The sequence below is a fragment of the Miniopterus natalensis genome, chromosome 1 (genome assembly GCF_054644295.1).
Source record: "Miniopterus natalensis isolate mMinNat1 chromosome 1, mMinNat1.hap1, whole genome shotgun sequence".
NCBI classification, from domain to species: Eukaryota; Metazoa; Chordata; class Mammalia; order Chiroptera; family Miniopteridae; genus Miniopterus; species Miniopterus natalensis.
In genome coordinates this window covers 112,560,720-112,588,357 of record NC_142081.1, presented here as the reverse complement: position 1 = coordinate 112,588,357, position 27,638 = coordinate 112,560,720, and the positions used below count along the sequence as shown (strand labels likewise).

Here is a 27,638-nt window from a genome sequence, read left to right as displayed (position 1 = left end):
CAACTATTCCTGCCAAAAGTTTGATAATCTTAGTGAACTAGTAAACATACTTACATGCAACCCAGTAAAACCTAGAAAATATTTAAAACAATATTAATGACATTTTTGACTATCATCCTTGTGAATATTTCCCACTCATTTCCTTCTACTGTATTACCAACTCTAAAAATGGTAAATTTTCTGAAAGCTTATACTTGAAAAGCCTGAAAAAGAAATGTGATAGAGCTGTTCTAATTTTATAAATTCTTCCTTGCCAATGTGCTGCTCCTACAATTTGCCACTGTAACTGCAGAGCAGGAGAGGAGATTCTGACGTCACAGACACATTTTAGCTCAAGGAGGAAATAGGGCATCAGAGACAGTCCCACGGGGAAAGCGAGATGAATATCACAGACAGTCAGAATTCACTTTCTAGAAATCAGTTGTCTAATTTCTTTAAAAATAATTTCCAGAGATGATAGTCGATGGAATGCATTATAGGTAGAATAAGTCACTTATTCAATATAAGCCCTTGGAACTACCGATTACCAAAGGCCACCTGCCAGCAAGATAGTTCCTAAAAAGAAAAAGAGAACAGCCACTCTTTTCCTCTAGCTTCTGTACCACCAGAAATCTCCATTTTACTAGTTCATTCTGGCAGCTTTTAGACCAATGACATAAGAATATTCAAAGGATAAAGGCCACAGAATATATGATTTTCATAATGAGAGGAGTTGTTACTTAATTTCTTTTAAAGAGGATCTTTCCCTTGGCCGGGTGGCTCAGTTGTTGGAGTGTCGCAGGTTCAGATCCTGATCATGGCACATACCCGGGTTTGGGTTTGATCCCTGGTCTCCGGGCCTGTAAGGGAGGCAACCGGTAGATATTTCTCTCCCACATCTACGTTTCTCTCTCTCCCTCTCCTTACCTCCCTCTCTAATATCCATTTAAAAAAAAGTGAACTCTTCAAAGTCTGAAAAACTCAAATTAAAACTCATAAATAAAATTACTTTAAAATAATTCTTATACAGTAACAATGTCTAAAAAGTTCAGGAGGAAAGGAAATGACACATAATGGGGAAAAAAGTGCCCATTTTGAACTAGGGAGCAACAAAAAATATTTAAGAAATTTCTGATGTCCAAAAAGGCCCTCCCTCCCAATATCAAAGTAAACATTAAAACATTTAAAACTATGGTATATAGAAATAGGTACTTTAAGGTTTCTAAATGAGAGCATGAAAGCTCAAAAGACAATGTTATGTAGGTGGTTAACTAGAACTTTATAAAAGTTTAAGATACACATTTCCCTTTTCTCCAAAAATGAAAGCAAAAATAAACAAATGTAATATCCTCTAGTAATTAAAATAATCAAAATGGAAATGAAAAATACTAAGGCTCATGAATTAAGCTTAGGCTAAAAGAGTTCCTCATGATGTTGAAAATTTTCATTTTGTTTTAAGAGGAAATACTAAACTTGCTGGAAGAGGAACCTTGTATTTCCACAGCCCTTGTTACTGTAGATGAGAAGCTGACCATGTTAATTCCCCTCATTTCTCCCCTAAAAGGAAATCACTTAGCTGGGTCTGAGCAGGAGCGGTGACATTTCTCCATTCGTGGCACATGAGGGGCTCACCATGTCCCAGCCCCTCACTCCTCATTTAAGATAAGATGGCACTGGCCCGCTGCGCAGCACTAAAGTTATCGCAGCTGCGGGATTTTCTTACAGCCGCCCTGCACAGGCTTTTGTTTTCACAATATCTGGAAATGGCCTAGGAGCAGAAATCAAAGAGAGCACAGACACGTTAGAAATCACAGGGCTGCAGCCTGAGCACAGAAAGCACCACCGCTGAGCCGCACATGCCGCTTCCTCAGGCGGGTGACAGCTCCTGCCCGTGGGCAGCTGCGGGCTCCCTGCCGAGCCCTTGGGCTTCTCCTTTAAGCTAATTCACTGAGGCGAGTCTCTTAGGGGCTGTGATTAGACGGCCAGAGGAACGGGGGACGGAGGGTTTATTTTAAAGTTTGGGTTTTCTCAATGGTGTCTAAGGCGTGACAGGCTCCTAACAACACTATCACCTGTTGCCTGCGCACTTGGTCCCTTAAATATAATAAACGCACGGGGGCAAAATCAGTGTTACTCAGCTATTTAAATTCTACCCAGTCTTTATTAGCTATTATCTGCTCTAAGCAAATTTAAATGAGACAGGCTTCTGCTGTACTTTCCTGAAAGGTAGGAAAGATCTAATGACTGAAGCACCACAAGGTACTGTTTCACTTGCACTTTAATTATGGCAGAAACACGCCGTTTCCTAAAGTGCGATCAAAGTCCCACAGAAAGTGTCCATTTTAAACGTGTCCATTTCAGTTGTGAATAATTTTGTTGTATCACCAAAGGTCATAAGCCATAAATATGACTGTTTCATGTACTTTACCATTTCCATTAAAAGCCCATGTACTTTCTACTCCCAGTATTTGAAACACACATTCCACAATTAATACAGGTCCCTCAGGTGAGCTTGTCTCACAAACTCACGGGACTGAACTGTGACACATACAGAAAAGGCATGAACTTGCAAAGTGAGTTAAGATGGTAAGTAGGTTATGTTTGTAGATATGATTAGTGATTCAATTGTAAGAAATTATTCATGTATGGTTACAAAAAAGAACACAGTTTCAAAAAAACCATCAAAGATTAAATTTGATTTAAAATACTCTGAATCATGGTCACAGAAAAGACAATTTTCTTAAACCGTGGGATTCTTCCTATCAGCCATAAAAGATACCAGAAATATGTGAAAGAGTTAATAAGTCTTCTTCACCCTGGTAGTTTAAAAAGCTTTTCATTGTCCTACATAATCTGAGTTACCCACAGATGGTGTCTGGAGTCTGGTGGAAACCCCGCTCTGTGACTCCGCAGCCTTACCTCCAGGGCCTGTGCTCTTTCTTTTCGCAGACAAGCAAATTCATTAGGCAATTTGTGGTCACTTGCTAGGGACCGAAGGTCAAAATAATATTTGGCATAGACACTGGCAGAGACGTGCAGACGAAACCGGAGTAGAAATAAATACTGCGTCTCCAGCTCATTTCTGAGGAAGAAGGAAAACACAAAACCCGCGCGGGCGCGTCAGTCCCGGGCGCCCGCAGGCCCGGCTCAGCCCGAGGCTGCTCTGACTTAGTTACGAGACCGCAGAGGCCCCGCTGCGCTGCTGCGCTAACGCTCAGACAGCGCCCAGGGCGCAGGGCGGGGGCCCTTCCGCACCCCAGCACTTTGAGGTCGGGACAAGGGGGAGGAGGGGACGTCCCCGAGCCCTGTGCTGCTGGCCCGGGCTCGTTCCCCAGAGTCCCGGCGGCGCAGCTGGAGGCTCCCGCTCCTCCCCGCGCACAGGCCCCGCTGCGGTGCGGGCGGCAGGAGCTGCGGGGCTGTTCCTCAGCTGAGACCCTGCGGGCTTCCTCACCAGGCCTGTGCCAGGAAGGGGCTCATGAAAGGAGAGATGTGCCAACACAGGAGCGGGCACATGGCCATGGCAGCAAATGGGGCCACTGAGAGCTGCCACTATTATCTTAGAGGGACAAGTCTTGAGGCAACAAGGAATCACCTCTAGTAAATAAATAAATAAAGATGCCACACTCGGTGGGAAAGGGGAACCCTCCCCGCCCCAGTGCACGGGGCTAATGTCAAAGGGCACATGCAAGTTTCTGTTCACCTGAACCTTACTGGGGAGAGAAACTGTCACTTTCACAGAACTGGACACACTTTTAAAACTTTGGAAGGCAGAAGATTACAGATCGATGTCTTGCCTGGACTAAGCCCACCTTATGATATGGCTTCTGAGCGAGCACTAGAGTCAAACTCCAACAGTGTTCCCCACGCTGGGGATGAGATCCCGAAATGTTCAGCCTGCCCTGCCCCTTCCCAGAACAGCAGGGGGACATTCCCAGGTGAGGTGCGTTCAATAAAGCAGGAAAGGAAATTTGGGAGCAGTCCCTTTGCTATGTGACCATAGTGCTGTCACTTGCCAAGAAGTTAAATAAATATAAAATTACAGTAAATTGTACTACTTAAGTCACAGTCATCCCTTGATAGTCATTAATAAAATGATAAATACCTCAACAAACATAAGAGAAGCTTTTCAAACATATTTGCTTTCCTAGTTTTAAAGCTTTAATATTTTATCCACTGGATAGGTCAGCAAAAGCTTGACGTTCTCCGGTATGGAGAACAGTCAGAATATGAGCAGAGATGAGGTTTTCCTCACTTGTTACACTTTAAACCTAACTGAACCTACTTCCAAAATTAATTTCCTGTCCATTGGCCATAAATCTACAGAACTGTAAATCAGATAAAGTTCTGATAACCAGCTAAACAGGACTTACAACAGGAATAGATGCACTTTACTGTCCCTTTTACAATTTCATCATAACTGCATGTTAACTGTGACATACAGCACCTTCCTAGGGTCACCACTTCCCTTCACAGGGATTAATCATGAAGCAAAGCGTGATGCCTACCGATCATGCAGCGTCTGGTTTATTCTCTGTTGTTTTTTTAGTTTTTCAGTGGCTACATGGCTAGATGGCAGACCATTTAGGGCACAGCAAATTTTCTGAGTAGCAGGCTGTTCAGTTTACCTTATTCTTTTGAAGGGAAATCATATTCTCAAAAGACACATAGATGTTGGAAAGTTTTAAGAAAAAGCTGATAGACACCAATTTTCCAGCTTAGACTCCAAGGAGATCACTACCAATAGGAGACAACAGCAGGTGGATGATACCAATGTACATGAAACACGGTTATAGTGCCTTCCAGTTTCCACAGATCATTAACAAAAGCAGCCTATTATAAACATAGCTCCTGGGGTTTCTCTGTTCATACTCAAAGAGCATTCTCTACAACAAATCTATACCTAGACACTGCCGCCATTTCCCCAGAAGCTCACATCGATGACACGTCACACAGCTTCCTGCACGTTCTCTGATGTTATAACGAGAGCCAGAGGCCCACAGGGTGAGCTGCAGGTGTTGAGAAAGCTTCAGCTGCCACCACAGTGGGGCTACTGTTCATGAGCACAAATTATCCTTCCCTCCAGAGACAAGTTTGAAGACTGATGACAGTGGTGTCAAAGTCAGTTTAGCTTCTGCAACTTCCCGCAGAAAACTAATTCCATTGGTTTCAATTTTATTATTTGCTGTCATAATGTTTGCTAAGATTATTACCAGCAAGGTCACTCTGACTACCCATTTTACATGATTATCAAAGTGTCCTTTTCTATCAAAAGCCATTTTGAGCTACTGATAATCCCTGGACCCTTCTCTTCATCACAAGTATCCTCATGTTAGTTCTCAATATGCATTTTGGTCATTCTGAAAGGGTATTTATCTAGAGTAATGAGAAAAGGTAACAGAAACCAATTCTGGCTACTGCCCACCATCATCTCAATTTCCTATGCTGTCAAATATAATCTAGGGGGGTCTTCCCACATTTTCTTAAATGCCACCCACAAAGACATTTTTGAAAATTGTTATTAAATTTATTCGGGTGATACTGCTTAATGAAATTATATAGGTTTCCAGCATACAGTTCTCTGATATATCATCTGTATATGGCATTCTGTGCAGACCACCCAAAGTCAAATCTTTTTTCATCACCAGATATTGGACCCCCGTTACACAAAGACATTTTCACTGTCAGGTAGGCACTTTGTCTGCTGGAAATACCTTTTGGGCTCATCCTGCCTACCACCCTCAGGGCCCTTCACAGCAGTTAATGTGGCCCGATCAAAACTCCTTGTGATGTTTGGTGTTCCACTCCCATCTCTGCATGCCAGCTCTGAGGAGCACCCTCATGGGTAACCTATAGCTTCCCACAAAGCAATGCTGTGGTTGCTGAGTGCCCCTGAAAATTCTCAAATGGGGTGGGCACTGTGCCGCGAACCAGCCGCGGCGAGCAGGACTGTGCTCCGGAGGTGAAGAAGAAAAGAAAGAGACGAGACAATGGGGCTGGGAGGGCTCTCTCGCTCAGGGATGCTGAGTGAGAGTCAAGCAAGCTTTATTCAGGGCCACAGCATTTTATACAGCGTTTCAGGGCATCCGGCCAACCTTCTGACCTTCAGGGCATCCGGCCAACCTTCTGACCTTCTACGACATTCCTAGATACAACACTTTAGAGGAGGTTGCAGCCACACTGGCGTCTCAGAGGACTGTTTCCCAGATAAGGTAGGGGAGTATCTGGTCTAATTGGATCTGGGAACCATGCGGGGCTGAGCACACAGGGCAGCAGACATGTAGGCACTCCCTGATTTACAGGGGGCCTCGGCACTGACGCGCCTGGCTGATCTCTTTCAAGAACACCAGTGCGCCGCGGTCCGCTGCCCCGGGGCCCAGGACCCCACAGCACTGGAAGAGGCCAGTGATGTTTCTCTAACTGCCTGAGAGGTAGGACCTTCCTAAATCAACAGACCTATTTTTAAACATGTGAAATGCTCATTCAAGAGCAGGAGAGAGCACAAGAATCTGAAACCTGTATATGTGGCTAATCTTCTATCATGGTTTCTTTAACAACACAACTTTAGATAAAAGGAGGAAAAAACCAGTAAATGCAAATATACAATGTGTGACTCAGGTTTGAGCTGTAACCCACTCAACAGTCTAAGGCCATAACAGTGGCCAAAAAATTATTTAAAAAGCCAAATGTATGCCCCTTAAAAACGGAATGGAGACAACAGAAAAATGTTGACTGGGATCCAAACGGGTGGTAGAGTAGGTAAAAGTTACCCTCACTCCTCCCAGGACAAAACTGGAATTATGACTAAAATATAGAGCCATCAAGTTGAATAACCAATAGAAGACTAGCTGAGTAGAAGTCTTATAACCAAGGATTTATGAAGAAGCCACATCGAGAGGCTTCTGGTAGGAAGGGTAGAGACTTGAAAAGGGCTGGCCCCGGCTCCCACGTGCACTGGCCAAGCACCCAGAGGGCTATCTCAGCCACAAAGGTCTCCTCTTAAAGCACAGGGTCTCAGCCCCACACCCAGCTCCCCAGCCCAGAGCACCAGAGCCAGGAAAAGGAGCCCACATAACATCTGGCTATGAAAATAATCAGGGATCTGTCTTCCAGGGAGAGAGAGGAGTCTCATAGAAACCCAGGTCCCGTCCTCAAGAGCCAGCACACAAAATCTTGTTTATGGTCACTTACCCCAAGCACAAACAAAAGGAGGGTGGCTCAGTGCACACTAGTGAAAAGAAACTGGGATGTGTGGCTCTGAGCAGAGAGCTAAGGGACAGCTGCCAGGATCTCTGTGCTGAGTCCCTCTAGCCCACTGCCCACAGACATCATCTTTCTTGGGTTGAAGACTCTTCTCCTATGATATCACACTGAGGGAAAGCATAATCTCACCCTTCCAATCCCTGTCCTCTCAACCTGCAGAGCTCATATCCGACAGAAAATTCAGCTACCTGGGCCGAGGGTGTGGAGGTCTGGGCAGACTCAGGGTGTGTCAGAGACTGAGTTGTGTGGCTTTGGGTCAGGGGCCTTTTCTCCCCACCCCCTTCCTTAGAGCTTAACAAGTCCCACCCCACCCCCATAAGAGATCCACTAGTTCCACCGTCTGGAATCCTAAGAGCCCTGCCCTACTGGACTTGGGGTCTCCAGGAGCTCTCAGCTAAATCAAGGAAGACTGAATTGTGTAGCTTCAAGTCAGGGGTCAATTTTCCCTCGAATATTCAACTGGTCTAGAACCGTCTCTTCACATCACCAAATCTTGGTCTGTTTGGGCCTGGTAAACTCTGTTGGTTGACCCCAGATGACTCCCTGAGACAGTGCTCTACCAAAAAGTCTGTGGGCACCCAGCATTTGACAACTGGATTTGATGTACTCTGGGAACTTTTTTCTGAGTGGCCTGAGACTCGGCACGGACACCAAGTTTGAATATGTATCAGTCTGGTGAACACCACTGGCTCCTACCTGATGACTCACTGAGAACGTAACTCACCTAACTTGGTACTGCCAGAGGCTCTTTCAGTGACCCAACTTAACAGGCAGCCTACAAGTGGAGGCAGGTAAAGGTGGATTGTGAAGTGCCTTGGGCCTTTTGCTGACCTGCACTAAAGCTCACTGCTGCTGGGAGGCGGCCTTGATGAGCAGCTTGGCCCTTCCCATGCACTCCCAAAGCAAGGGCAGCAGCAAACTGTGACTCGCTTTATAGCTCCAAGATGATTGCCCAGGGCCAGTCACAGGTAGAGTCTGACACTGACCTGCACTGAGTCAATCCCAAAAGGCGTAAAAACCAACACACCCAGTGGCAAGCTTCAGACAACATCAGAGCAGGACTCAATTAGCTCCATAAGCAGCACATTCAAAGGGAGATCTCAGGAAGCAAAGACCCCGCTGAGGTGAATTCTGCTTCATGTGGAAGCTCCTGCATATCAGCTCATACACCGTGGTCAAGGTCAATCTCCATAGTCAACCAGCATGAGGGCCAACTCCACACATAGATGGGCCAACAGCAATCATAACTAAAATACAACAGAAGGCTTTACATATCTCACACAAGAACCATTCCTGGAGCACCAGTAAATGTGATCACATAGTGTGCCAAGGGTCCCACAGGATACCTACTACATAAGGCCACACCACCACGACAGAGACACATAGCAGAATGACTTAATACACAGAAACAAACACAGAGAGGCAGTCAAAATGGGGAGACAAAGAAACATGCCTCAAATGAAAAAACAGAAGAAGTCCCAGAAAAATAATTAAAGAAAATGAATGCAAGCAATCTACCAGATACAGAGTTCAAAACAATGGTTATAAGGATGCTGAAAAAACTTAGTGAGAACTTCAACAGCATGAAAAAGAACCTAGAAATCATAAAATAGAACCAGTCAGGCCCTGCCCGGTGTTGCTCAGTGTTTAGAGCATCACCATGAGGACCAAAGGGTCATGGGTTTGATTCCCAGTCAAAGGCACATACCTGGGTTGCTGGTTCACTCCCTGTCCCAAGTCTGGGTACGTGCAGGAGGCAACCAGTCGATGTGTCTACCTCACTTCAATAATCCTCGCTCTCTCCACCTTTCTCCCTCCTTCCCTGCCTCCCACCCTTCCACTCTCTCTGAAAAGCAATGGATAAATATCCTCAGGTGACGACAACAGAAAAAAAAAGTCAAAAAAAAAAAAGAATACAATATCTGAAATGAAAAGTACGCTTGAAAAAATAAATAATAGTTTAGATGAAGCAGAGGACTGAATCAGTGATTTGGAAACAAAGCAGCAGAAAACAATCAGAAGAACAAAAAGAAAAGAAAATTGTAAAAAATGAGGATAGTTTAAGGGACATCTGGACAACATAAACGGTAACAATATCAACATCATAAGGATGCCAGAAGGAAAAGAGAGAGAGCATGTGAGCATGTAATTAAGAACTTATTTGAAGAAATAATGACTGAAAATTTCCCTAACCTGATGAAGGAAAAAGACACAGAAGTCCAGGAAGTGCAGAGAGTCCCAAACAAGACGAACCCAAAGAGGCCCACAACAAGATAAATCATAATTAAAGTGGCAAAGATTAAAGACAAAGAGAAAATCTTAAAAGAAGCAAGAGAAAAGCAGTTAGTTACCTAAAAGGGAGCTCCCAAAGGACTGTAACTGATTTTTTTGTTGTTTTTTTTTACTTTTAAAGCCTTCCTTTTTATCTTTAATTTTATTTTGTTGTTGAAAGTATTACAGATGTCTCCTTCCTCTCCCTAGATCCATTCCACTCTACTGCCACCCTGTTCCCAGGCTTTTATTGTACTATTTTCTGTGTCCATGCGTTGTGCATACATGCCTATAAGTTCTTTGATTAATCTCTTCCCAACTCAGCCTTTTCTTTTGATATACGTCAGTCTGCTGCATACTTCACTGTCTAAAAATATGGAACGCTGCACAAATTTGCATGTCATCCTTGTGCAGGGGCTATGCTAATATCTAGGAAGTGATCATCATGGTAACTGATTTCTCAACAAACATTTCAGGCCAGAGGCACAGGCAGGACATATTCAAAGACATTAAAACAGAGGATCTACAGCCAAGACTACTCTAACCACCAAGACTATCATTTAAAATTGAAAAAGAAATAATGAGCTTCCTAAACAAGAAAAAGCTAATACCAAAACAGAATTACAAGAAAAATAAAGTATTTTCTTTAAGAATATGAAAGGAAGACAAAAAATCAACAGGGAAATGCAGACCTTAAATGAACCACTAGACCTAATGGATTTAATTGACATTTATAGAACATTTCACCCCAAAGCAGCAGAATACACATTCTTCTCAAGTGCACATGGAATATTCTCAAAAATAGACAACATGTTAGGGCACAAGGCAAGTCTCTAAAAATATAAGAAGATTGAAATCATATCAAGCATCTTCTCGGATCACAATGCCATGAAACTAGAAATCAACCACTATAAAAAAACTCAAAAATATTCAAACACATGGAGGCTAAACAGCATGTTATTAAACAATGAATGGGTTACCAAGGAGATCAAGAAAGAAATCAAACACTTCATGGAGAACAACAAAAATGAACAGACAACAACCCAAAACCTATGGGACAGAGCGAAAGCAGTCCTGAGAGGAAAATTCATAGCATTACAGACCTATCTCAAGAAACAAGAAAAAGATGTGATGACCTATCTAACACAACAACTAAAAGAACTAGAACAAAAACAGCAAGTAAAGCCCCGAGGAAGCAGAAGGAAGGAAATAATAAAAATCAGAGCAGAGATTAATGACATACAGACTAAAAAAACAATACAAAAAATCAATGAAACCAAGAGCTGGTTCTTTGAAAAGGTAAATAAGATTGATGCACGTTTAGCCACACTCACCATGAAACAAAGAGAGAACCCAAATAAGTAAAATGAGAAATGAAAGAGGCAATATAACAACTGACCCAACAGAAATACAAAGGATTGTAAGAAAATATTATGAGCAACTATATGCCAACAAATTGGACAACATGGGGGAAATGGACAAATTCCTAGAAGCATACAACCTTCCAAAGCTGAATCAAGAAGAGGCAGAAAACCTGAAGAGGCTGATAACAACTAATGAAATTGAAGCAGTAATAAAAAAACTCACAGCAAACAAAAGTCCTGAACCAGATGGATTTACAGGTGAGTTTTATCAAACATTCAAAGAAGAATTAACACCTATTCTATTCAAACTCTCCCAGAAAATTCAAGAGGAGGGAAAACTCCCAAACTCTTTTTATGAGGCCAACATCATCCTAATCCCAAAACCAGATAAAGATACTACAAAGAAAGAAAATTACAAGCCAATATCCCTGATGAACATAGATGCTAATATATTCAGGTTTTTAATCGAAATGGTTTTAGTTTTTGCCCATAGAGTATGATGTTGGCTGTAGGTCTGTCATAAATGGCCTTTATTATATTGAGGTATGATCCGTCTATTTGCTAAAATACTAGCAAACTGAATCCAGCAATATATTAAAAAGATCATACATCATGACCAAGTGGGAATTATTCCGGGGATGCAAGGTTGGTACAACATTTGCAAATCAATAAATGTGATACATCACATAAACAAAATGAAGGACAAAAATCATATGATCATATCAATAGATGCAGAAAAAGCATTTGACAAAACCCAGCACACATTTTTGATAAAAATTCCCAACAAAGCGGGAATAGAGGGATCATACCTCAACATAATAAAGGCCATTTATGACAGACCTACAGCCAACATCATACTCAATGGGCAAAAACTAAAACCATTTCCCTTAAAAACAGGAACAAGACAGAGATGTCCACTTTCACCACTCTTATTCAACATAGTACTGGAAGTCCTTGCCATAGCCATCAAACAAAAAGAAAACATAAAATGTATCCAAATTGGAAAGGAGGAAGTAAAACTGTCATTATTTGCAGATGACATGATATTGTACATAGAAAACTCTAAAGACTCCATCAAAGTATTACTAGATTTGATAAATGAATTTGGAAAGGTAGTTGGATACAAAATCAACATCCGGAAATCAATGGCAATTTTATACACCAACAATGAACTTTCTGAGAGAGAAACTACAAAAACAGTAGCATTTACAATTGCAGCTAAAAAGATAAGATACCTAGGAATAAACTTAACCAAGGATGTAAAAGACCAGTACTCGGAAAAGTACATGACACTGAAAAAAGAAATAGAGGAAGATTTAAACAAGTGGAAGAATATACCATGCTCATGGACTGGAAGAATTAATACCATTAAAATGTCCACACTACCCAAAGCAATTTATAAATTCAATGCAATTCCTATTAAAATACTGACAGCATATTTCACAGACCTAGAACAAACATTTCAAAAATTTATATGGAACCAAAAAGGACCCCAAATAGCTGCAACCATCTTGAGAAAAAAGAACAAAGTGGGAGGGATCACATTACCAGACTCAAACTGTATTACAAAGCCACTGTAATCAAAACAGCCCGGTATTGGTACAACAACAGGCATACAGATCAATGGAACACAACAGTGTCCCCAGAAATAGACCCACGCCATTATGGTCAGTTAATATTTGACAAAGAAGGCAAGAGTATCCAAAGGAGTAAGGACAGTCTCTTCAATAAGTGGTGCTGGGAAAATTGGACAGATACATGCAAAAGAATGAAGCTAGACCAGCAACTTTCACCATACACAAAAATAAACTCAAAATGGATAAAAGACTTAAATGTAAGTCACAAAACCATAAAAATCCTGGAAGGAAACATAGGCAGTGAAGTCACAGACATCCCACATAGTGGAATTTTCACTGATACATCTCCTAGGGCAAGACAAACAAAAGAAAAAATAAACATATGGGACTACATCAAACTAAAAAGCTTCTGCACAGCAAAAGAAAACAGCCTCAAAATACAAAGGAAACCCACGGTCTGGGAAAACATATTTGCCAAGGATGTATCTGATAAGGGGCTAATTTCCAAAGTGTACAAAGAACTCATAGCACTCAGCAAGAGGAAGACAAACAACCCAGTTAAGAAATGGGCAAAAGACCTGAATAGACACTTGTCCAAAGAGGACACACAGATGGCCAAGAGACATATGAACAAATGCTCAATGTCCATAATCATCAGAGAGATGGAAATTAAAACCACAATGAGCCAGGCCAGGTGTGGCTCAGCATTTGAGCATCAACCTAGGATCCAGGCGATTGGGGTTAGATTCCCAGTCAGGGCACATGCCCGGGTTGTGGGCTGGATCAATGATGAGTCATTGATGTTTCTTTCTCTCTCTCCCTCTCTTTTCCTCTCTCTGAAATCAATAAATATATATATAAAAAAACAAAAAACACACAATGAGGTACCACGTCACACCTTCAGAATGGCTGCCATCAACAAATCAACAAACGACTTCTGCTGGCGAGGGTGTGGAGAAAGGGGAAACCTAGTCCACTGCTGGTGGGAATGCAGACTGGTGCAGCCACTATGGAAAACAGTAGGGAGGTTCCTCAAAAAATTAGAAATGGAACTGCCTGATGGACCCAGTGATTCCACTCCTAGGAATGTATTCTAAGAATCCTGAAACATTAATCAGTAAGAATATATGTACCCTGATGTTCATAGCAGCACAGTTTACAATAGCCAAGATCTGGAAACAGCCCAAGTGCCCATTAGTAGATTAGTGCATAAAAAAGCTGTGGGACATTTACACCATGGAATACTACACAGCTGTAAAGAAGAATCTCATAACTTTGGGACAGTATGGATGGACCTGGAGAATATTATGCTAAGTGAAATAAGCCAGGCAGCAAAAGACAAACATCACATGATCTCCCTTATACATGGAATCTAAAGAACTTAAGAAACTGATGAACAGAATAGATTCAATGACATGGAAGCATAGATTAGGCTGACAAATGTCAGAGGGATGGAGGAGGGCGGGTGGGTGGAGGGGGAGAGAGTAACCAAAGAATTTATATGCATATATGCACAACCCAAGGACAGGGACAATGGTGGGGGGAGGGACTGGGGAGGGGGATGGGACAGGGTGGGAGGGGTCATTGGGGAGAAAAAGGGACATTTGTGATATTTTAAACAAAAATAAAATAAATAAATAAAAAACAATATGAAAGGAAAAACAGGCATACAGTTATAAGGAATGAAATGGTATTAAATATATATCGATCAATAATCACTTTAAGTGTAAATGACTTGAATGCTTGAATTAAAAGACAAAGGGTAGCTGATTGAATAACAACACAAGACTTATATATATACTGTCTACATGAGACCCAGCTAGGATTGAAAGAAATATGGAGACTGACAGTAAACGGATGGTAAAAGATAGTTCATGCACACGGGAAAAAAAGCTGGGGTAGCAATACTTGTATCTGACATAATTGACTTTAAAACAAAGGCTATAATATGAGGCAAAAGGGACACTACATAGTGATAAAGGGATCAACCCAATGAGAGGATATAACCCTTGCAAACATTTATTCACAAACATAGGAGTTCCTAAATACATAAAGCAGATCTTGATGGATATAAAGGGAGAATCCACAGCAATGCAGTCACAGGTGGAGATTTTAACACCCCAATTCACATAAGTGGATAGATCTTCCAGAAAGAAAATCAACAAGGAGACACCCATATTAAATGACACACTAAACCATATGGATTGAATTGATATTTTCAGAGCATTTATCCTCAAAGAAGCAAATATACTTCAAGTGCACAGAGAATATTTTCTACAATAAATGGAATGTTGGAGCACAAAACAAGTTTCAATAAATTTATGGAAACTGAAATCATATCAAGAATTTTCTCAGATTATCTTTTAGTATTATACACTAAATTAACTTTTTTAGTGTATAGTACTAAAAGTTAACCGCAAAATAAACTGAAAAACACACAAACATATGGAGGCTGAATAACACCCAACTGCGCTGGCTGGGTTGCTCATTTTGTTAGAGCACAGTCATGTACACAAAAAGGGTGAGGGTTCGATTCCCTATCAGGACACATACCTAGGTTGTAGGTTCAATCCCTGGTGTGGGCACATATGGGAGGCAGCTGATGGATGTTTCTCTCTCTCTCTCTCTCTAAAAAAACAATGAAAACGTATCCTCAGATGAAGATTTTAAAAAATGAAGTAGCATTTAACTAAACTATCAATGGGTTAACAATTAGATCAAGAAAGAAATTGAAAGGTACCTTGAGACAAATGAAAATGCAAACACAACCCAAAATCTACTAAATACACCAAAAGCAGTCCTAAGATGGAAATTCATATACCAGTGTTCCTCAAAAAATAAGAAAAAGTTCTAATAAACTATCTAACCTTATGCCTAAAGGAATGAGAAAATAAACAAACAATGCCCAAATCGAGTAGAAGGAAGAAAATAATAAGACCATAGTGGAAATAAACAAAATAAAAATTAAAAAAATAATACAAAAGATCAATAAACCTAGATCTGGTTCTTTGAAAAAATAAACAAGATTGATAAACCTTTAACCAGATTCATCAAGATAAAGAGGACTCAAATACATAAAAGCAGGAATGAAAGAGTAGGAACTGACACCAAAGAAATACAAGGGATTATCAGAAAAGATTATAAACAACTATATTTCAACAAATTAGATAATCTGGAAGAGATCGATAAATTTCTAGAAATACACAATCTTCTAAAAGTGTACAAAAAGAAATAGGAAATCTGAATAGACTGATTACAGCTAATGAAATAAAAGTTTTAATAATTAAAAAAAAAAAAAAAAGCTTCCAACAAACAAAAGTCCTGAACATGATGGCACAGATAAATTTTACCAAATATTCAAAGAAGAACTGAAGGTAATCCTTCTCAAACTATTCCAAAAAATTTAAGAGGATGGAAGACTCCCAAACTTATTTTATGAGGACAACATTACCCTAATTTCAAAACCAGATAAATACACTAAAAAGAAAGAAAATTATACAACAATATCCCTGATGAACATAGATATAGAAATCTTCAACAAAATATTAGCGAACTGAATTCAGCAATACATTAAAAAGGTCATACATGATGATTAAGTGAACTTTATTCCTGGGATACAAGGTTGGTCCAATATCCGCAAATTCATTTACCTGACACACAAAAACATAAACAAAATGAAAGATAAAACTATATGATCATATGAAGAGATGCAGAAAAAAATTTGACACAATCCATAACCCACTCAAGATAAAAACTTTCAGCAAAGTAAGAACAGATGGAACATATCACAACATAATAAAGGCCACATATGACAAACACACAGCTAACATCATACTCAATGAAGAAAAATTGCTATAGTTTCCCTTAAGATCAGGAACAAGACAGGGATGTCCACCTTCACCACTCTTATTCAACACAGTGCTGGAAGTCCTAGCCATAGCCATCAGGCAGTAAGAAAAAGTGAAAGGTAACCAAATTGGGAAGGAAGAAGCAAAACTGTCAGTATTTGCTGATGACAAGTTACTGTGTATAGACAACCCTAAAGATTCCACCAAAAAACTACTAGAACTGACAAATGAGTTCAGTAAAGTAGCCAGACATATGATAAATATCCAGAAATCAGTTGCACTTTTATGTGCCAATAATGAACTATCAGAAAGGCAAACTACAAAACAATCCCACATATAATTGAATCAAAAACTACCTAAGAATAAATGTAACCAAAGAGGTAAAAGACCTGCGCTTGGAAAATTACAAGACACTGAAGAAAGAAACTGAAGAAGATACAAATAAATGGAAGCATATACCATGCTCATGGATAGGAAGAATTAACATCTTCAAAATATCCATACTACCCAAAGTGATCTATAGATTCAACGTAATTCCTATCAAGATACCGATGGTGTTTTACAGAAGTAGAACAAATAAGCCAAAATTTTATATGGAACCACAAAAGACCCTGAATAGTCACAGCAATTGAGAGAAAAACAAACAAGGTTGGAGGTATCATGTAACCTGATTTCAAACTATACCACAAGCCTATAGCAATCAAAACAGCATGGTAATGGCATAAAAACAAAGCTATAGATCAATGGAACAGAATAGAACGTCCAGAAAGAAATCAACACCTATATGGTACATTAATATTTGACAAAGGAGGAGAGATCAGTCAGTGGAGTAAAGACAGTGTATTCAATAAATGGTGTTGGGTAAATTCCACAGATACTTCCAAAAAATGAAAGTAGACCACCTTTTCTTACAACATATACAAGAATAAACTCAAAATGGATTATTAACTTAAATGTAAGATTCAAAACCATAAAACTCCTAGAAGAAAAGAGGCAATAAAACCTGAAACATTTCTCTTAGTAATATTTTTTTGCTGATATATCACCTGAACATGGCAAAGACAAAAAAATAAACAAATGGGACTACATCAAACAAAAAAGTTTTAACACAGCAAAGAAAAATATGAACAAAATAAAAAGACAACACACTGATGGGAAAACATATTTGACAATAATATATCTGGTAAGGGGGTTATTATTCAAAATTTATAAAAAACGAATATAACTCAAAACCAAAAGTACAAACTATCCCATTAAAAATGGACAGAGGACCTGAACAGACACTTCTCTAAAGAGGACACACTGATGGACAACAGACATATGAAAAGATGCTTAACATCACTAATCATCAGAGAGATGCAAATTAAAACCACAATGAGATATCCCCTCACACCTGTCAGAATGTCCATCACCAATAAATCAACAAGCAGGAAGTGTTGAGAAGGATTTGGGAAAAGGGAACACTTTTGCACTTTTGGTGGGAAGGCAGATTGGTGCGGTCATTGTGGAAAACATTATGGAGTTTCTTCAAGAAATTACAAAGGGCACTGCCTTATGACTCAGTGATTCCACTTCTAGGTATGTGTCTGAGGAAACCCAAAACTTGAATTCAAAACAATCTATGCACCTCTGTGTTCACTGCCGTATTATTTACAATCCTCAAGCTATGGAAGCAACTCAAGTGCCCATCAATAGATGAGTGGATGAAAAAGCAATGGCATATTCCTCAGTCATAAAAAGAAATCTTAGCATAGAGTGAAATCTTACCATGTGTGAGAGAGCATGGCTGGACCTAGAGGGGATTATGCTAAGTGGAATGAGTCAGTCAGAGAAATACAAATACCACATGATTTCATTTTGCAAAGCGTATGATTTTCTAACCATTATGCTGCACACCTGAGAATAATACAAAATAATATTGAATGTAAAGTTTTATTGGAAAAAATAAGAAGTAAATAATAAAGAAGAGGGGGAAAAAGGACTGGAACGGGCAGACAGCTTTCAGAAAGCCATGAAGATATTAATAGTACTATTCTTTTAGGATGTGAGCTTCTAAAATGTTTGCCAATAACCATCAGAGAAATACATTTCAAATTATCACAGAGATTACTACAACAATAACATATGAAGGCCTACTGATTAGTGAAGTATATCAATTGTTATAGCAAATGTGCATAGAAAATTGAATGTACTTGTATGCCTCATTCAGTTCTCTGCACAATGGAACCTTTAAAAATATTTCTTAATGTGTAAACTTTATGGGGGCAACTGAGGTATTGGAAAATGGTTAGAAAGTTCACCAAAACCTTTCCAACTCACATGTCCTTGAGTGTGATGCCCTGGTGGATTCGGCAGAAGTGCAAATTCCATACAGCCCGGTCTTTCAAATACTTGGCAGCAAGAAGAATGGCTCCCAGAACAATTCTTCTCCAGTTCGTGGGGCAAATGTCGATCTCAGCATACACTGTAAGTCGTTCTAAGTAAATCTGCAAAAGTAGAACACTGGTCTTTGATTCTAGTTCAGTTTAGCTGCTGTGATAAGAACTGTTAGGAATGACAGATTTCATCTGTTTCTGACACGCCTTTTACTCTTAGGTTCTACAGAGGCTGCTCAGCCAGCCAAAGCCAGAGGCCAAGTCACAGCTGCAAACCAAATACTTTTGTTGCCTACTTTGCCCATGTGAATTCCCAGCCCATTTTTCGGTGACAGGAATGAATGGACACCTTGGCAAAGGGCTCCCTGAAGGAATGTTATTACCATCCCGCTGGTAAAGGGCAGCACACCCAGGCCCGGCGCAGATGCCTGAGTGCCTGCCATGCGCACTGCTTCATACCTGGCTGGTAGTTATGGGGCGATTTTACAGAGCACTTGAGTATGTAAATCCCTGGCAATACTGAGCACATTTGTATCTTCTTTACACAGTGACTACTCCTTTTGTGGCACAAGCTGAAGGAAAAACCTTGTTGTCAAGAGAGCCCCCCAGTGGCTGCTGTGGGTGCAGCAGGACAGGCAGGACAGACAGGAGTGCCTGAGGCAGGTCCGAGCAGCTGTCAAGTATTCCTGGACTTAGTGTCCTTGAAAGAAACACACACGCACACAAAGAACAGTCCTGTTATATCCCCCAAGCTTCACATCTCCATTATCATTTCATGAAATTCATCTCTGTCTCACACAACCAGAAGCTTAGTCAATTCTATTGGTTTCAGGTGGTAACACAGCTGCCAGCGTCTATCCCTGGTCCTCCTCTAAACCTGCCAGGTAGCTGGTGAGGTTTCGTGATTTCTTTCACATAGTGGATGTCTATTCCACAAAGAACTGGGTGAAGTTAACAGCTAAAGAAAGGCTATAGAGGCAAGTGGTGACTTGTTACCTCAAAAGGTGCTTTGCAGTACAGCATGTGTGCCATCGGACAAAAAAAAGAAAGTCCCATTTTGAAGAGTATCTTTACTGTCTGAGGTTATCAGATTGACAGCTCAGATTTACCAAAGGTCTTCAAACTCAACAGTATTTTAAAACACAAGTGGCTATTGAACATTATTTGTTAGTGAAAGTTTCCGACAATCTCCCAAAATTCAGCGCTGTCAGGTATTCTAAGAATGAACCTCCTTACAAGGTTCAACTTTCTACTTTATGGGAATAATTAGAGGCACTTATACAATGTTGGTAACCTCTCAACTTCCCATCACCTTCACTGGCAGATGTGCTATGTGCCACTATTCATTCATTTATACCACTTGCCCCCCCGTGTCAGTGGAATTGAGATTTCTCTTCTCACTGAAACTCTTCTATCAGTGAAGCCGATCTCGTCCCACTCCTGAAGAACACCTCCCACAATTGCCTCTCTCTGAAGAATCCTCTGTCTTCCAGAGATTGCCCCCAATGTGAATGTTTATGTTGTTCCCCTCCCACCCCCCACAACCCCAAGACTGCTTCCTCACGTTGCTCACAGCAAATGCCCTGATGCTCCTTCTCATCTCCCATTCTCTCCTCAACCCACTTTAGTCTGCCCCTGGCACTGACACTCTACTGAAGCTACTATTGCTAAGGCCATCGATGCCTTTGGCATACAAACCAGAGCTCTTCATCCCCCCTCCCCAAGGACTCCCTAACATCATATAGGGCACTGTCACCTAAGTGTTTGGCCAAAACCCGCCAATAAAGTTACCCTGCTCAAATCGATTAGCAATTCTTGTCATCTCCACCTGTCATTGGAAATCAGACTGCTATCTCCTATTTGTCACGTCTCACCTGTGTCACTGTTATTGTTTGCTGACTTCTTGGCCTCCACTTGGACTCCCAGCTACAGTCTCTTCTCCCCATAGCAGCCAGGATGGCCTCTAACTAAGAGCACTTCTCTCCCCTGCTCAATATCAGCCAAAGGATTCCCATCAAACAAATAAAAATGTAACTTCTTCCCATGGCTTGCAAGCTACAAAGCCCTGTAATATAGGACTTGCCCTTCTATGGCCTCATGTCCTACATTCTTTCCTTCATTCCACTCAGAGCACAATGGCCATACCTCACTGTTCCTCAATCACAAAAAACACATTCTCATCTCAGAATCTTGCACTCGTCCCCTCGGCCTGTAAGGACAGAGCTCCTCATCTTCCCAGTCCAGTGAGGTCTCTCCATCCTCAGCACTTAGATCTGTAAGGACTATCACACTAAAGGGAGAAGGCCCCAGGACTGGCTTAGAGTGGTGGCAAAAGGAGAAAATAATAAATAGAAGTCAAGATAAGTGAGGTTCAAGAGAGTGTGTTGAAAATGCTAAATGCTGCCAAGAAGTTGCTCATTCCATAAATGTCCACTGAATATCTACTCATGTCACTCTTCTGTCTTCTATACACTTTTTATTCACATTCTTTTTCTGCATTTGAACAGCTAATCCTAATTCCCTACCTCTAGCTCAGATCCATGCTCTAATTCCATGCATTGGAGTGATTTCTAGAGACCTCCGCTCTGCTGTCTCCCAGGTGCATCGAGCTTAACTTGTCTACAAAAGACCCGCCTCCTCCAACCCAGATGCTCTCCCTCCTGTATCACTTGCTCCCCTCATGGGAGCCCCACTCCTGCCTTTCTCCAGCATGGGCTAAGCGCTCCAAGTGGCTGGTAGCTCCATGAAAAGTCCTGCATCTGACCCATTGCCCATTCAGGGGTCTCTATTCAGAAGCACAGGCTGCCTCTCCAAGGTTTGAACTGAATACTGAAGGAGGCGGCACTGACCTAAGGAATCTTTCCCTCCAGGCCAAGCAGCAGACTTTCCCCTTTAGGTTTGCTGGAGCAGGAATTAGTACAATCCCATTACTTCTCACTAGAATAGGACCACCTATTCCAGATGATACAATCTGACCATAGGAATTCTGTATGAATGACACAAAGGTCCTCACACAGCTGTAGCTTAGCAGGCAACTAGAATCCTGGGCAACTTCATGGGCAGGCACAAGAGGACAGCAAGGATGGATGAACACCCATCATCCAAAGAACAGATAATTTAGAGCTCTAGTTTCCAATGAGGACACACATTAGGACTGCCTGGGGAATACAGCCTGGGACTCAGCTTAGGCCTACACTGAATCGGTCACTGCCTGGGGCCCACAAGGTTTTGTTATTGCCAACATCCTGCCCCATCAGCACACCTTGTAGGTGTGCACATGTGTGCACTGCATGTGCACGTCTCGAGGTGTGGAGGGAGAAACCGGAAACCTCTCCTGCTGCCTTTAATAGCAATTCTTTTGGGATGACAAAAGCAAGGGGATTTGAAATTATAATGATTATTAAGCTTAAATGTGTGTATTTCAATTCCTTTGATAGGTTTCCCTTAATAAAGTTCTGAAAGAACTCTTACCAAAGTTGTTATTGAAAATTCAGCTGTTAGCTTTAGGGCATTGAAAAAAGGCCGAATGAATGTATAAATAGATTGGGGATCAGGATTATCATCAAAGTTTTCCTCTGGAACCGCTTCCTGCTGAAAGAAGGAAAAATGCAATGTAAGTATCCACTGAAGATAAACATGAAGTGCTTTCAGGAGACCTATCTCCTACCTGTGCCCACGTGCCCCTGAAAATAATTTTGATTGGGTGACATGTCTTTTAGTCTTTTAAATATAAACAATGAGACCTAAAAAAACAATAGTGATTCAATACCTACACTCATTTAAGATGAATGCAGGCACAACCTCAGAAAAGTTACATGTTCCTTTCCACCTTCCCCATACAGAATTCTATCTAAATGTAAACTATCTTTAGGCTCAAAGGACTTGTTCATCCTCATGTCCTACTTCTCTGCAACCAACTCTGAAAATGTGTTTCCAGTTTCCTGTACCCACAGGGCCCTAAGGCTGTGCCGTGCTAAACAGCAGGCAGCAGTCACATATTGCTCTAGGGCATCAGAAGATGGGAACTGGAAATTTTCTTGTCATTCTAATTAATTCAAAATTTAAATAGTTGTTTAATTTTCTTCATAAAGACCTTCACATATCTGTTAGGTTTATTTACAAATGTTCATATTGTTTGATGCTACCGAAAACTATCTTTTAAAACGAAATACTTTTCTGGAGGGGGCATGTTTACTCACCTTAGCTCACCACCTGTACAAAGCTGAAGCTCAGTTCTTACTGACATATTTCCTATACAACATTCTTTTTGCAAAATAATTAGATACAACATGAGGTGAGGAAGAAAACCAAAAAAAGATAATTTTGACTTCAAGTTGGAGGTAGTAATTTTCTTCTAGTGATTAATTTCAAAGCAAATCATCATGAAATAAACACAATTATAAGGGAAAAAATACAACCTCAATACAACTGATACTTACTGTCAGCGGGTGCAGCCTTTCATCAAAAATGTCCTTGGATCTGTCTCCATCTCTATAAAATAAGAATGTGATTTTAAAAACCAATCCAGGAATTGCTAATATTTTAGTAACACATGTGCTGGGAATAGAGAGAGAGGTGGAGGGAGAAGCTTAACCTTCTACAGAGTCCTACTAATTCTTAGATTCCGTAAGAAGTTTCTGGCCTCTTTTTACCCAGCACATCCAATTCTGTGAAATCTCCTCCACAGTGAGCAGCCAGAGCTGCCCCTCCAGGCGCTGACCCTCCCTGACAGGCGACGCTGGTCACCCAGACAGACGCGACCTGCTGCCTCGCCCTGGCCACACAGGAGCGCGTCACCGAGCAGGAGCCAGGCCATTCATGTGAATACGAGACTCATGTTTCCCAGTTTCGCTTCTCTTGTTAGTTTCCTATATTATTATTATGTGTTTCTTCTTGTCTCTTTTAAATAGTTTGAGTTAAAAACTTGACTTTTTATTTTTAAAATGACCAGTTACTGGTTTTAGAGAGGAAGGGGGAGTGAGGGGAAAAATGCACATGGAAAGGCTGCCTCCTGCACACGCCGAACTGGGGATCGAACCTGAAACCCAGGAACGTGGCCTGATGGAACCGAACCCACAACCTGGGCATGTGCCCTGCCTGGGAATGGAACCTGCCCCCTTGGGGCGATGCTCCAACTGAGCCTCACTGGCCAGGAAAACCAGTCTTTTAAGTTTAATTTTCCACACAGTGGTTCCCCAAATGTGTCTTGCAGGCCTCTGGGGTTCCCCTAGACCACTTTCAGGAGACACGTGAGGCCCAAAACTGTTTTTATAGAAATCCTAAGGCATTGCCTGCGTCTACACTGACACTGCAATGACTGTATAAAAGAAAAGTCAGTAAAACTGGCTTCTGAGCCTGCGTCCAGGCAGGGGCACCGCCCTGTGCTAGGAGTCACTCTATTCCTCACGGCCACTGGTGGAAAAACAAGTTCTGCTTCACTGGAGAACATCCTTGACAAAGCAGTAAGGATGGTGTTATTAAACGCTGATTCTTATTTATATCTGAGTAAGGGGGAATGTATGCATTAAGCACTTCTGCATACCGAAATGTGGTTGTTGAGGAAAAGCAGTTGTGACTTAGTTGTGAGCTGAACAAGTGACTTTTTCATGGAATAACTTGTTTATTTGACAGTACAACTGTCAGTCTCTCAAAACTGAAGAGTGAGCATGTCACTTCAAGGAAAGTAACTTGTATATATGCTGCCAGTGACACAATTCAAGCTATCAAGCTAAAAATCAAGGCTGGGGAAAACCTGTATCTTTTTTGTGTTAGCTTGACAGCTTTTCAATACTTAAAGGATTTTCAGGGAAGACTGGTGGTGATATGATGCTAACTAACAAAAGTGAGTTTTAATACTGTGTAAAGAAATGTGAACCAATACTTTCCAAATGACCAATGTATTATATTATCATAAAATTATTTACAATAAAAAGATTCATTCAGCATATAAGATATCTGAATGGATATTAATTTAATAGAGACCTTACTGCAAGTTCATGGATATGATTTAAAATTTCATTGAAAATACTTTAAGAAACCAGCATTTGTGAACTTTGGGTATAGTATCAAAGAATATGCACAATTATCTGAAGGCTTTAAAAATACACACTTTTCTAGCCATACAGCTACATGAGGCATGGTCTTCACATTGTTTCTTCAAAACAAATTATCGAGATGACTGAAGTAATCACAAATGACTGAAGACAGGGTATACATGAGATCAGCTGCCTTCTATTACCAGACATACGGAGACTTGCAAAAATGTAAGTAAACGACACAATTTCCACTCAACGTTTTTGTTGTGCAAAGTAATTTTCCTTTACACAAAATTATGTTAATACTATGGTTCCCAATCAGGGGTGATTTTGTCCCCCAGGAAGCATCCAGCCCTGGCTGGAGACATGCTCTGTTGTCCCCGTGTGGCGCGGGGAGAGTGTGCTGCTGGCATCTAGTGAGGACAGGCAGGGATGCTGCGAAACATCCTACAGCGCACAAGGCAGCCCCCAGAAAAAAGTATTATCTAGCTCAACATTTCAACAGTGCTACAAAAAACCATGGTTCAACATACAAGGGAGTTACTTCTAAATTCTCAATTTTAATTTCTAATTTCTAATACAGTAAATATCAGTATAGCCCACATAAACAAATATCCTTTGGGATCAATAGCTTAAGGGTTGAGTCCTAAGACAAAAATGATTCACTTTAATAATGTAATAAAAGCACTCTACAGCTTACTCCAATAATGACTATATTTATTAACTAATACTAAACTTTATATCTTGTAAGTTTATTAGCTAGAATAACAAGACAGGTTTTAAAACTCACCTTTTCTTGATGTGGTAATATATTGCTAATACCAGGCTGTGGAGAGAAAAAAATGGAAGAACAGAGTCCATGTTAGGTCTGAAGACATGTCTTCAAAGGGATTGTGGTGGGGAAGGACCTTCCCAGGGCCCAGTGCCCGTGAAATCCTCATTCAGAACAGTTTCTCATGGGCACGTTTTACCTTGTTGCAGTTCTCTGGCTTTGAGCAAAATTAGGAAAACCAAAATGCTAGGGAATATGCTGTTAGACGACATGTTGTGGTTGGTTATTTTAATATGTAAGTTATTACACACTTCTCCTGTCATTTCCCCTTCACCATAGAATCTTTGATCCTGTACAAGATAGATCTGTTTGTACACATGCTTAAATTTAAGCCATACAGTAGTTTTTCCACCCACCCATCTTCCATCATTTCCCTAAAGGTAAATAAAATTCTCTATACCAAACCAAATCATTTAAGAACCTACAAAATCAACAGGTCTAGTTCTCCTAAAACAAGCAGTGCCAACAACACAGCATAACAGTATACAGTGTAATATTAATAACATTTATTTCCAAATTAGTTTTATAGTGTAATATTAATAACATTTATTTCCAAATTAGTTTAAGTGCAATCTTAATGAGCAGATGTACGTCCTCGGGTACTGTGTAAGGTACTGTATTCCTAAGGTATTCGCAGATTCCGTGTAATATGAAACAAAGGAGTACTGTAGATTAAGTTATATGCTTTTCCTCTTTGCTCTCAGTTTCTAAAATGAAGCTCAAAATAACTAAGGGAAAGCAAAATTGAATTTTATAACTAGGTCTATAGAATATGCGCACTTGTAAAAAGGCCTGTAACATTGTTAGTATCTAATGGGTACTTCTATAGGGCTTCAAACAGTTTCATGTTCAAATTGATTTTAAAATCAGAGAATTTGAAGCACATAAGCTGAAAAGAACCAAGGAAGTTGTGATGACATTTAATTCAACAACCCATTTTACAGGTAAGGTAACCAAGGTGAAAACTGACTTGCTCAAGGTCCCAGCAATGGTGAGCAGCAGGCCTCTCCCTCCTGCCCTCTCACCAGGCAGTGTGCTGCCCAAGCTTGGCTGTAATTGGGATCCTCAGAGGGGCTTTGAAAACCGCCTGGCTCCGCCCTGAGATGCTCTGACTTAACGGGCACTGGGTGTGACTCTGGGTTGCTTTGAAAGCTTCTCAGGTGATTGCAATGTGAACACATGGATTAGGGTTGAAATCAGGATCACCCTGGATGCTTTTCTCCATATAATGATGCCCCCATCCTTCCTCAGCTCATCAAAGGCTTGTGAGAGGGAGTGTGCTGGGGGAGGAGACAGGGGCTGCGTGTGTTTAGAGACACACATTTTGAAAAAAGCTGCATCCGTGATTCTAATAAGGCTCCCCCACCCCATTGGGAACAATGCGCTACTGCCCCATAATAAACATCTTTTCAAAACCATTCCTAATAATTTTCTCAGAAAACCTTTATTTTACAAATAGTAAATGTACTGATCATTTTCAAAACCTGATGAGAGCAAATTAAAGCTGACTGTACTTCCAAAAATTAGACTAATTTGATGAAAAAAAGCATAACACCTACTTGTCTGAGCAAGGTTAGTCTTTACTACTACTTTTGATTTATATACTGTAACATCAGAACCTTGAATTCAAAAGAACCTATGGAATGCAGCCAGAGTGGAGTTGTTTTCTTACTCCTGGATGGATCTGTGTCCTGCCTGGATAAAAAGATTAAATGATTATGCCATAGGTGCCAAAGCTCAGGACTTTAGAGAGGGATGGGGCTCAATTTTTGATGAGACACAATTTGACCTCAACTACTGTTATAAGTGAGAGAAGAAAGTTACAGTATTATGATTGTGAACTTGCTGTTTTTAATTAAAGTAGAAGTTACTGAGAATTAGTAAAAAGGCTGGTACAATAGAAACAAAATTAAGTTTATGAACAAATTATGTTTTTAGGGCTGAAAAATAAAATTAGGAATGATGGTACTAATATTTCAGGTAGCATTCCCCAAACTGTTCTGGAAAATCAGCTCTCATATCCCAAGGAGACACTGATAATGCTCCTTGGACAACCCCAAAGGGTTCAGGAAGCTCTACACCCTATTTTGGTTTTAT

General features: G+C 40.7%; 2 protein-coding genes and 1 pseudogene across 2 annotated transcripts in view; all 3 read right to left on the bottom strand.

Annotated features, from left to right (window-relative positions):
- Positions 1–242: 242 nt before the first annotated feature.
- Positions 243–27,638, bottom strand: part of LOC148094317 (cyclin-Y-like protein 1) — a 354,769-nt gene continuing 327,373 nt past the window's right edge. The window contains exon 8 of the mRNA XM_087825041.1: positions 243–886. The gene's annotated coding sequence lies outside the window, so the exon portion shown is untranslated. The remainder of the gene's footprint in view (positions 887–27,638) is intronic.
- LOC107535005 (cyclin-Y-like protein 1) lies at positions 1,374–25,570 on the bottom strand. The gene is made up of 6 exons (XM_087820916.1): positions 25,500–25,570; positions 23,114–23,165; positions 22,146–22,265; positions 18,619–18,785; positions 2,899–3,061; positions 1,374–1,747 (listed from the first exon to the last, which is right to left on the bottom strand). Exons 1-6 carry the CDS (start codon positions 25,568–25,570, stop codon positions 1,637–1,639), a joined length of 684 nt encoding a protein of 227 aa, XP_087677042.1. The 3' UTR covers positions 1,374–1,636.
- Positions 9,880–9,941, bottom strand: LOC148094321 (U6 spliceosomal RNA; annotated as a pseudogene).

Bases quoted from the DNA above. Each gene is read 5' to 3' on its own strand.
- LOC107535005 (XM_087820916.1), bottom strand. From the start codon at position 25,570: ATGGACTCTGTTCTTCCATTTTTTTCTCTCCACAGCCTGGTATTAGCA. The intron at 3,062-18,618 runs GTGAGTTGGAAA...CTTCTTCCTCAG, and splicing joins GGCATCACACTCAAGGACAT to AAATGAGCTGGAGACGCAGT. The intron at 1,748-2,898 runs GTAAGGCTGCGG...TTCTGCTCCTAG, and splicing joins AAAGAGCACAGGCCCTGGAG to GCCATTTCCAGATATTGTGA.